This window comes from Phoxinus phoxinus, assembly GCF_949152265.1.
Source record: "Phoxinus phoxinus genome assembly, chromosome: 5".
Classification (NCBI taxonomy): Eukaryota; Metazoa; Chordata; class Actinopteri; order Cypriniformes; family Leuciscidae; genus Phoxinus; species Phoxinus phoxinus.
The window spans coordinates 25,934,368-25,946,085 of NC_136880.1; the positions used below are offsets into that span (position 1 = coordinate 25,934,368).

Genomic DNA, 11,718 nt, shown 5'->3' on the forward strand with positions numbered 1-11,718 from the left:
AATTTAAGTAGCTTTTATAAACATGCCTTAGAAAAAAAAACATTACTGGTGTGCATCTAGGGACAAAACAATGGCACTGACATATTTTAAGATATGTCAGTAAGTTGCTTCCAGTTAAAACAACTCAACATGCATTTTAGTCTGGGACTAGTCTTAAGCCTTGTCTGTGAAAGCAGGGGAAGTAGTACTTATTAAATCCAAGTCTCAAAAAGTTTATGAATTAAAAATTAATTACTACAACAAAACATAAGCATATTTTGTGTTGTAATTATTGGCTACAGCTAGCTGTTATGTATATATATATATATTTTGGAACAGTAGTCAAGGTAAATAGGTTTATTTATGGTCTCAAAAACAGAGGTACATGTTTAATTTAATTATATCTGAGTAGTTACTATACCAGTTGTTTTCTTTGTAATTAGTTTTGTTTCCACCAGTTTGACCCATTCGTGTGGATTTGTGGACTGGCTGTGAACATGACAGGCAGGCATTATCGCATTGACAGGGTCAATCAGCCAATCACAGAGACTTTCTGTGACTTTTCAGACTCCTTTCACGTTCAGCATTCATTGAAATCTCTGAGAACACAATGAGCTGCAGGGAAGCAAAAGAGACGCTGCCTAACTCTGAAACCTTGGCTGGTGGACCTGAGAAAAATGAGTGTTTTACGCACAGTTTGAGCTTGTATTTCACACTATTTGTTTTGGTATTTTCTTCTTCTTCCATCCTCAGGCAGAACGTTCTAAAGTTACAGGACATTTAGAAAGACGCGGATAGTTTGTGAGAAAAATAGGAATGTTGAAATAGAGCGGCTTTAATCTCAAAAGCTTTAGCTTTTCCTAAATGAAAAACATCCGATAGGTCATTCCCATTATCCTCACAAAGCTTTAAACTGGTGTGTTCAAATAGAAAACTTGTCCTTCCAGCATTTGTTTTACTCTCCTCTAGTGAAGACAATTTAGTGTGGCTAAACCAAATTAAAAGTAGACATCAAACAAAAAAACATCTATTTTTGTACTTCAACCGCCTAGCTGTTTTAATATGATAACATGAAAGACTTGTATCAGTAAGATGCCGGGAGAAAACATGGAACGGCAAGCAAATCAATAATTTATATGGTAATTACAATTCCTGACATGGGAGGCTGTGGCGTGGGCAGATGTGGCTGGGCCGGGAGCCACCTGTGTACAGTACAGAGAGTCTGGTGACTTTGAGCTCTCGCCGGCTTTGTGTCGCAGAACCGCACTGTCCATCAGCGGCCATTCGCACAGCGGCCGGACGGGCCTTCCTTTCTCCCATGGAGATTGCCACAGATCCTACATGCTTTTCATTTGCCTGCTGATTATTCCCTGATTGACAGCTCAGACTGAAAGGGAGCGAAGCAGGCGCGGAGGGGGCGTCGTTCTGAGTCAACATCCCCTCCGCCCAAGCCCCCCTAAATCAGCAGGGCGTAGCGCTGCTTATCATACACGCCGCAGTGTTGTCTCCGTGCACGAGAGAGAGAGAGATGCCATAATAAGCAGGCAAAAAAGTTCAAAGATACCCTTCAACTCTGTGTTTCTGCCCCCAAACTGATTTTTAATGCATCTGCCTCGCAGCTCCCAGCCAGGTCCTGCATTGTGAAGGCTTTTGTTTTTAGGCTGAAGGGGCAGGGCTGGAAAAGGTCTTCGGACACCCCCGCTCCCCCACCAAGACGGCCCCATTCAGCACCCCGGCCGCTCCCTGAGAGGATTGTTTGGTTACCGGCAGCTCTATGGGCGTCATGGTCCCTTGGGGGATTGATCCTTTGAGGCAGGGTCGCTGGGGTCAGCGATGAGAGATGGATCTGAGAGGTTATCACGGGGAAGTGGGGGCTGATCTCGATTGTCTGCTAGTAAAAGAACACGTCCATCAGACCTGGTCAGACTTAACCCCCGGACTTCCATCTCTCCGCCCGTATTGATCGGCTGTGATGACATCTTGACAGGCGTCTTCTACACAGCTGCCGGCGGTTGAGGTTGGGTGCTCTCCAATGAACCTAGGATCCGGTGTGCTGGACATGCCACAAGAATACACAATGACCTGGGGTGGGCAATGGGGTGTGGGGGAGGGTTGTTCAGGGATCCACTGAAAATTTGAGTGGAAATCAAAAGATATCTAGCAATACTCTAATAGTGGGTAGAAAGAAAAGATGCATCGGCAACGTAATTTGTAAACATTTTCAAGATCATATTTTAATAATTTTAATAAATTTTTGGCTTTAATATGGTGATAAAACTATATACTAAATAAAAAAGCCAATAATTTGTTTTTGGAAACATCATGTTTCTCTATCACAGAGAGATAGAGATTTTGAGATAGAGATTTTGGGGTCAGTAAGATATTTTTTTATGTTTTGTAAAGCCTCACAGCAAGGCTGTAAGATTATTACAATTTAATTATTTTTTTATACATTTCTATTTTAATACATTCACATGTTACTATTAAATTACTATCACTTTTGGTCAATTGAAGGCATCCTAGCTGAATAAAAGTATTAACTTAAAAAAATGTCTTTCTGACCCCATATCTATATATAAACTTTTGTCATTTCTTGCCTGTATTCAGATGAGAATCTAGACCACTCCGACTGTGTCTCGTACTACAACAGCTTGAGCGGTACATTACCCTGTTTTCTTTATGTGCTGGGTTTTCTTTGTGGACATTAGACTGTGGCCAAGTTCAAATAAATGATTTCACTCCCCCCTTATTTCACAAGACCCTATAAGGAAATAAGCAGGAGATGTGTTGTGTCTGGAGTACAGAGATGAATGAAGTAATCTGTCAGAAAGCTTGTGTCTGGGGAGCAGAGATGAACGGTGTTGCTGATGTTCTGGTGGAGCCGATCTGATGGTAGACTGCTGGCTGACTCAATAGTGACTCTTTGCTCTCAGGTCACTGAGTGCTATGTGGGGTAATTTGCTATGGGAACATTGCGTGTCGCAGGCCATTGTATATGACGACACCAAGCTGGTGAAGGTCATAGCAATTTCCCTGAAATGAAGAAAATCTCAGACTTTGTTCTTGATTTGGTTGTCAAGGGGTCAAACATTCACAAGCGTCACCTCACTGCAGCAGGAGGATCTTAAGCCAGATTGATTCATTGGCTTGCTGAACGATTCTGTTTGTCACAAGCACATTTAGCTCATTATTTCTCTTCTACTTCCTTTTCAACAGCCTCTCCTCATCCTAACCACGCTGGAAAGCCGTGTTTAAAGTTGAAGGTGTACGTGAAGCCTACAAGTAAGTCATGCTCTAACTGTTTCGCCCTGTCGGCGTAGAAAATAATATCCCCTCATGTCTACAGGCCAGCCTTCTAGGCATAACAGGAATGCAAAAATAAGCAGCGTTTGACACATTTTCCAGGAACATTTTGTTAATGAGATGTCATATTTATTTTCAAGCTGTGAGAATGTGTTCAAATGCAGTCTGCAGCTGCTGAGGTCTAATGGGAACGATTAGGACTATTGTGGAGTTTTCCTTCATCACTCACCAATGGAAACTGAATATTAAAGGCATAGTTCTCCCAAAAATTAAAAATTCAGTCATATATGTATGATGTATAAGTTTCTTTTTTCTGTGGAACATACTGTAAAAGAAGATATTTTGAGACATGTCTCAGTGTTGTTGTTTTTTCCATACGATGCAAGTTATTGGTCTCCAGAGCCAATGTCTGGTTATTCAATTCAATCAACATTATTCAAAATATTTTCTTTTGTGTTACCCAGAAGAAAGAAAATCATACTATCACATTTAGTGTTGGCAAATGCAGTTCAATGGTATCAGATATTGATATTACATTCATACCTTTTAAAAATAACGGATCAATTAACATTTTAACATGTGTCAGGGTTGTTCGCACTAACACAATGATGTAATCGCTGGTGGTCAGTTGTTACTACCCGACTATAGCATATAGTATAATTCTATAGTGAGACTACAGTATACAGTATAATTGTTTTGTGGCTAAAAGTTGTATTTGGTAAGAAGGAAAGCAAATAAAGTACGATGGAAACACATTTAGTAAATTCTAGATATGCATGCAGACTGAATAATTAACTCAGAGAAGAACAGGAAACAGTGTTTTTGTTTTTGTGTGTGCCAATTTCCCCAGATATGACAGTTTTGTTCTTTTGAACATGAGATAAAAACGCAGCTTTATTCGTAAATCGTTTTTTTGAAATTCTGAATTTGCAGCTTGCATCAAAACTTACACTACCGATTTAACGGTTTGTTCAAAATTAAAAATGTTGGTGTCACAAAAGCACCACGACGCTTGCATATTGTTTTGACATGAAAGCATGATTGTTGATTGAAGGCGTGTTGTTGCATGAACGCGCGTTGGAGATTAATATTTTATATTTAAAAAAAGTGGTAAATTATGTTTTTTATTGAGGTTAAGCCACTCACGTGGATTACTTTTATGATGTCTTTACTACTTTTCTGGCGCTTGAAAGTGGTAGTTGCCTAGCTGTCAATGGAGGGACAGAAAGCTCTCAGATTTCATCAAAAATATCTTCATTTGTGTTCTGAAGATGAACGGAAGTCTTATGGGTTTGGAACGACATGAGAGCGAGTAATTAAGTTTTATTCTGCAAGGACACATTAAATAAATCAAAAGTGACATTAAAGACTTTTACCTTGTTTTTAAAAAATCTGTTTCAAATAAATATTGTTCTTTTGAACTATTCATCAAAGAATCCTAAAAAAAAAGGATTTTGTTTCCACAAAAATATTAGGCAGCACAACTGTTTTCAACATTGATAATAATAAGACATGATTCTTGAGCACAAAATAAGCATATTAGAATATCTATGTTTTGATCTTTGTTCTGAATCTGATCCAGCTTTAAATTTTCTTTGATCTGATCCAACCTGATTTTCTCAGCTTTTTGTTCAAAATGTTGCTTTTTTAATTAATTTTACCCACATTCAAGTGTTGAAAAAAAATGCTATTAATTAATTAATTAAGCAAGGATAAAACAGTTTTGTTTTTTAAGCAGAGGGTCTGTTCTTTCTTTTGATATATAGCCTGTTCAGATATTCATACAACAAAATATTCTGGATGCCATGAAATCTTTGTGAAAACCAGTATTTCTGGTACTTTGTCATTGCTAATTGTTTAGATCAGGGGTGTCCAAACTCGGTCCTGGAAGGGCTGTCCAGCAGAGAAACACACCTGCCTGGAAGTTTCTAGTATGCCTATAGACCTTGATTAGCTGGTTCAGGTGTGTTTAATTGGGGTTGGAGCTAAACTCTGCCAGATAGTGGCTCTCTAGGAGCAGGATTGGACACCCATGGTTCAGAACAACAGCTCCATTTGGAAATACAGCGTTTATTTTAAATTCATTGGCACAGATATGTCAGCTTGGTGTAATCTATGAAAACCGTGTGTGAAATGTGAACCAGATCCTCTGCCTCAGTAATTAAACTCTAATTAGGTCACTGCTGTGGGCCCCTGCTGCTTTGAGTAAAGGTATGCATTTCCTATAGCACTTCCTCTCCGTGTGCTGTCTCTCTGTGTTTGTGTGTTTCAGATGGTTCGGGCTATGAGTCTCCAGAGCCCTTCCTGACTGATCAGAGCCAGCGCTGCAAGGCGGACGGCCCGTGCCTAGCTGTGCTCCTGCTGCTGGCCTTTCTGCTGGCCCGCGTTTAAGAAGCTCCGCCGCTGCCCAGACTGCCTACCGCTCTCCCTCCATCCATACTCCCTCAGGGAAGCCCTCTCATCCAGCCCCCCCGGCCCACATGGCTAACGCGCAGTCATCCTCTTTTTTTACTGAACGAGCTCCTCGCAGCTGATCCGAGGACAGAGACGTTCGCCCTGCTTAGCGGCTCATGTAAAGCAGTTGTGAGACTTAGACACCTGTCGTGGAATGTGACCTTTTATATATGCTGTCATGTAATCGAGGCTTGTATTCATGTGCCATTTTGTCACATTTCAGGGCATAGCGGTTTACAAAAGATTTCAGATTTCTCTTATTTGGTTAGCTATAATGCCCCCCCACATCATCTTTACTCCATACTCAGCCCTTGTTTACCCAGAAATTACGGGATTTTTTTTCCCCCCCTAATAACAAATGACACCAAAGGACTCTCTTCAGAGTTTTAGTTTTATTTTCCGTTTGAAGGGAGAGAAGAAATGTGTTTTGTGGTAGCCAGCAGTTAGGGACTTAGTGTTAGACGTTCACATGCATGTGAAACACTGTGAAACAGAAACTGATCTTCTTACAATAGTAACGATATATTTTTTTTAGCAAAAAGGAAACAAAAGTAGACCTTCTAGCCACTCGTTCAGTGTACGGCTCAGCTGGTGGAGTTTGGATGAGACGCAGCCAAATGTCAGTGCTCACTGCTGGCCTTCGCCTCAAAACTATATGTCTACTGGCGGGACAAGGACACTGAATCTCCGAGATGAGAATAATCGCTTTGGTGCAAACCCAAATGCCGCTTAATAAAACTCTGCATTGTTTTTTCTTTCCAGCTCTGTGGGACAAACAAGCAATGAAACGCAGTGTGTGTTTCAAAAAATGATCTGTGAGGGTCAGGGATAGCCACTTTTAATTCACCGACGCACGCACTGCGGGCATGGGCGAAAAGGAAATGGATTTTTTGTATTCTATTTCATGTTATTTTTGTAGCATTTAAAAGCAACATTAATTATTCATGTGATATGAGGAACGGTTTTAGTGGCGATACAGTGTGTGAGTCAGCAGTCGGACGTATTCAGATGGGCCCACTCTCTCACTCTTACTGTTGTTATTGTGATCTTGTCAAACTGTATTCAGTATTTAAAGAGACAGAAAGCATTTCTTTCCATCTGATTTGATTGTGTCCTCTTTTTCATGTGACGTTTTGTACAGCCAACATGTTCTGTCGAAATGAAGAAACATGCAGAAATGAACAACAAAAAAATAAAGCATTTTTTGTCTACGGGATGTGAGAAAAGATGCATTGTCTAGAGTTGACAAGCAACATTTTGACTCAGCTTTGTATAGAATAGATGTTAAATGAAATATTTTAGAATGGGATGATCTCTGCAGACATTGATGCTAAAGGTGCTAAAAGGCCTTTTAGATTTTTTTTCTCCTCCCAGAATTAAATGACAAAACACAACACAGCACATATCTAAAAACGTATTTGGTTTGCTAGGCACTGCTAAATTTTCCTGATGTGTCATTTTGTACAGTATCTAAATGATTACTAAATTGTGCAACATTATAGAAAATTATGTGCTTAAGAGAATACTTGATATTATGACATATTTTGTGATAAAAAAAGAAACTTTACACAGCTTTAGGCACCCTGTGTATGATTTTCACTTTTGCTCAAGGTGATTAAATCAGAAAATTATAAGAGACTAATATTTTTCTTTAACAAGGATGCATTTAATCCATCAAAAGTGACAGACATTTATAATGTAAAAAATATTTATGTTTCAAATAAATTGTGTTCTTTTTTTAATAAAAAAAAACAGTTTTCACAAAAATAGTAAGCAACTGTTGTAATCGACATAGAGAGTTAACTAGATAACTGAGGTTCGGGAGAGGGACCACACCTCAACCAATCACCTGACTTTTCAAAACCTTCTTAAATCAGGTCACCCTTTACAGTACTGTGTTTGTCTCGTTCTCTCAAACCCTCCCTTCCTCTCCCCTCCCTCTCTCATCCATGATTCAACCACCGTACCATCCCCTCTTCTCTCCCCTTCCAGGTTGTTTCGGTGGGTCCTAATCACTCGGCCTACATTTACCTGAGATGATGCCCGCACTCGGAGTCTCCAGGCCACCAACACCAGATGGCCACCAACACCAGATGCCCAGATCAACCTGACCTCCATCCCTTTCCCCTTCCCATCCATCCTCTCCTTATTCATCCCCAACTTTCTTCAATAAATAATTCTCCAACATTGATGGATGTGGCGTGGCGTGGCGTGGTGCTTGCTCGTGATTGATAATAATAACAAATGTTTCTTGTCATAGAATGATTTCTGAAGGACCAATTTGACACTGATTGGAGTAATGATGCTGACATTTAAAAAATATATTAAAATAGAAAACAGTTATTTTAAATGGTAATATTTCACAATATTACTGTTTCACTGTATTTTAGTTTTACTGTATTATTTTACTGTATTCATTATCATTTATTGAATTTAAGTGCTTTAGTCATAGTACAAGTACAAACTAGTATAAACTAAAATATTATAGAATATTTACTTCTATTACAACTGTGATTAAATGTATATTAAAAATGTCTCTAAAAACGATCATAATAATACTGACAATAGATAAATCAAATTAGTGCAGCCTTTGTGAGCATAATAAACTTCTTTCAAAAACATTTAAATTACCGACCCTCGGACTTCTGAACAGTAATGTATGCCATAATACTAAAAGCAAAATAATATATCAGATTTTAAATAATACTTGAGGTTAGTAAACGTTGGATATTAGTTCAAAAATATTGCTATTTCCCAAAAACAAATTTTGTTGCCCCTATATTTACACTATATCACTATAGTGCAGGGGTGGGGAATGTTGGTCCTGGAGGGCCACTCTCTTGCAGAGTTTAGTTCCTCCAACCCTAATCAAACACACCTGAACAAGCTAATCAATGTCTTCAGGATCACTAAGGCTACAATCAGGTGAGTTTTTTTCAGGGTTGGAGCTAAACTCAGCAGGACAATGGCCCTCCTGGACAAACGTTCCCCACCCCTGCTATAGCGAGTGCGCATGTAGCTCCATTTACATTTACATTTAATAATTTGAAAAACTTCTTTTGCCATTTTTCCCAGACAGATTGTGTTGCTTCATCTATATTATTTTATGTTTTATTATTAATAATATTATTATTATTGTCATATACTTTGACACTAACCTTTTCTAAAAGGGATAGTTAGCCCAAAAATGAAAATGCTGTCATCAATTACTCATCCTCAAGTTTTTCCAAAATTGTATGAATTTCTTTCTTCTGGACACAAAAAAATATATTTTGAAGAATGTCGGTAATTCAACAGTTGATTGCCCAATTGACTTACATAATATTTTTCCCATTCTACGGAAGTCAATGGCTACCATCAACTGTTTGGTTACCCATATTCTTTAACATATCTTCTTTTGTGTTCAGCAGAAGAAAGAAATTCATACAGATTTGAAACAACTTGAGGGTGAGAAAATGCTGACAGAATTTTTATTTTTGGGTGAGCTAGCTCTTTAAAGGGAAGCTTTTAGCCCTGCTGTATAATTTGTGATTATTTTGTCCAATGTCCTGAAAGACCAGCCTCAAGAAATCTCTTACCTATATCATGGAAAAGGTGATGAAAGATGTTTAATACTTTAGCAGAAGCTATTCAGCTTATTTTTACACAGACATTTAAGATGTGATTGCTTTGACGCTGTGTTTTCGGATGCGGGACGGATGGAATGAGTCATGGTCATACATGACTTGACATTCAGGCGGGTGTCTGCTGATACCGGCTCTAGGCTTTGGCCTGGATGCTCATCCAACTATTAGGTGAGGGATCAGTAGCCTGGCTGGGCTCAGAAAAGTGAATGTCCTATCTGAATATTTTATGCAATGTAGACTATGATAAAAAATACATGCGCTAGAAAAGCATCAGTGCAGGATCTGCAGACTTGGAGATGGTGCTGCAGATGCAAACCAAACCTCCAGTTTGAGGCTGATATTAGAGGCATTCAGAATGATTATTACTGATGATTAAAATGGCTAGTATAAATGGTGAGTAAAAGATTTATGTCTTACATATTCGGTCTGTCTCCCAGCATGATGCGCCTTATGCTGTCATTTGTAATAATAATTTGAGATCATTTTAATGAAATGTTAGACTCAATATAAGTAACACAGCATGCATGTTTCATGCTGATTTCCTCATGAAAAATAGACGTTTGCTGCCCCCTTGTGAATGAGACCTTTTAGCTACTCTTGGTCTGTTGAGTGTTTTCTTCATGTTTGTATTGTCAAAGGTCATTCATCCCACATATAAAGGCAATCTCTCACAGAACTTTACTTTTGATTCATATTCCAAATATTTAAAGGAATAGGCCACCCAAAAATGTAAATTTTGTCATAATTTACTCATCATGTATTTCCAAACCTGTGCATTTCTTTCTTCTGGTGAACACAAAAGGAGATATTTTGAAGAATGTTGATAACCAAAGCTTTAGGTTTTGAGTTTCAGTTCCTATTGACTTACATTACAATTTTTGTCCATGTAATGGAAGCCGATGGGAACCAAAAAAATTTGTTATCAACATCCTTCAAAATATCAGAAGAACATGTATCATCATTTACTCACATAATGGTGAGTAAATGACAGAATTGTCATTTTTGGATGGACTATTTCCTTTTAACCAATGTCTTCTGCCTGTATCTCTGTGGCACATCTAACAGTTCCCTGAGGTACAACAAACACACACGTCTCAAGGCTCCTGAACAGTCATTACATGTTGAATCTGTCTGAGGCATGAGCTCTTTGAAAGCGAGAAAAGCGAACACAGCGAGAGCTGAACATCTACAGAGAGCACACTTCAAAAACTATTATGAAATGAAAAGGTTTGTGGATGAGCGAGAAATTCTGTGCAGAGATCACAGGAGATCGATGTTTTTGATCAACAAAGAAATACAAGAGCTTCAAAAGACCTTGATGGACATAAACCTGATAAGCGGATATTGTCATGAAGCCTACGCTGCTCATCTGAGATCAGTGAGTATTTCCTTTTCAACTTGTAAAAAATCCAAGAAAGCAAACACATGTGGTAATATTGACTTCAATGTTGAAAGCGGTGACTCAGTGAAGTCCAAACGCATGTTTAGCCAGAAGCATGACGGTTTGGGTGATGAAACCTCTGTTGATTGTGAAAGGGATCTGTCAGAAGTCAAACAGCATACATTGACTCTACAAACGTATCAAAAATCCAAAACTAATACTTACATTTCACCACATAAGGATGTAAAAGACAATAAGGATTACTTAAAAGCCTCATTGTCTCATTTTGAGTTCTCCTTAAGGGAATGCAATGAAAAAGATGAGGATAAAAGTGACGGATGTCCTCAGAAGAGTTTGCCCAAGAGCCCTTCATATATCGCAGAGACGGATCTGAAGAACAGTTCCTCGACTCCTAGACATTTCACCTTTGACAGAAGCGCAAAACAAGTGCATCAAAGACGACAAAAAGTCACTCTTCAGAGTCCTGCTCCAGGAATGAGGAACCCTTTGCTTGAACACCGTTGCTGTTATATGGGTATACAGCAGCAAGACCAAGACAGCAAGTCATTGTCAAGATACTTACAAAATAAAGATGGCATGGACAACGGCAGAAGTCACATATCTAAAGCAGCCATTAAGCACAGCCTTGATCTGCTCATCAAAGAATACAATCCTTCTCAAAATGCTGATGTGGTGAGCAACAACAAGCAGAGGGATTTGCAGGAAAAGGTGTCTAACTTTGTGTCAGAGCTTTCAGAGTCCAGGTGTGACGTGTGAGATTCTGTAGTTTAGTTCACTTTAAATAAGGCAACATTATAATTTACTATTTTAATATTACAGAGGATCCTCAGAACTAGCACATAAAGACCCACATAACACATGTCAGATAACGATGATAATCATCCTAAAGTAAAGTAATCCATTCCTAGTTTTATAGGCTATGGCGTCTTGAATTTATAAGCAATTGATTGGTAA

General features: G+C 38.7%; 1 protein-coding gene across 2 annotated transcripts in view; it reads left to right on the top strand.

Annotated features, from left to right (window-relative positions):
- Positions 1-7,102, top strand: part of efna2a (ephrin-A2a) — a 61,435-nt gene extending 54,333 nt beyond the window's left edge. The window contains exons 3-4 of one of the 2 annotated variants that reach the window (XM_079611960.1): positions 3,196-3,261; positions 5,555-7,102. In XM_079611960.1, the coding sequence (XP_079468086.1) occupies positions 3,196-3,261; positions 5,555-5,673 (185 nt within the window). In that variant the 3' untranslated portion in view covers positions 5,674-7,102. The remainder of the gene's footprint in view (positions 1-3,195; positions 3,262-5,554) is intronic. The other variant, XM_079611961.1, reaches the window with a different exon arrangement.
- Positions 7,103-11,718: the final 4,616 nt, after the last annotated feature.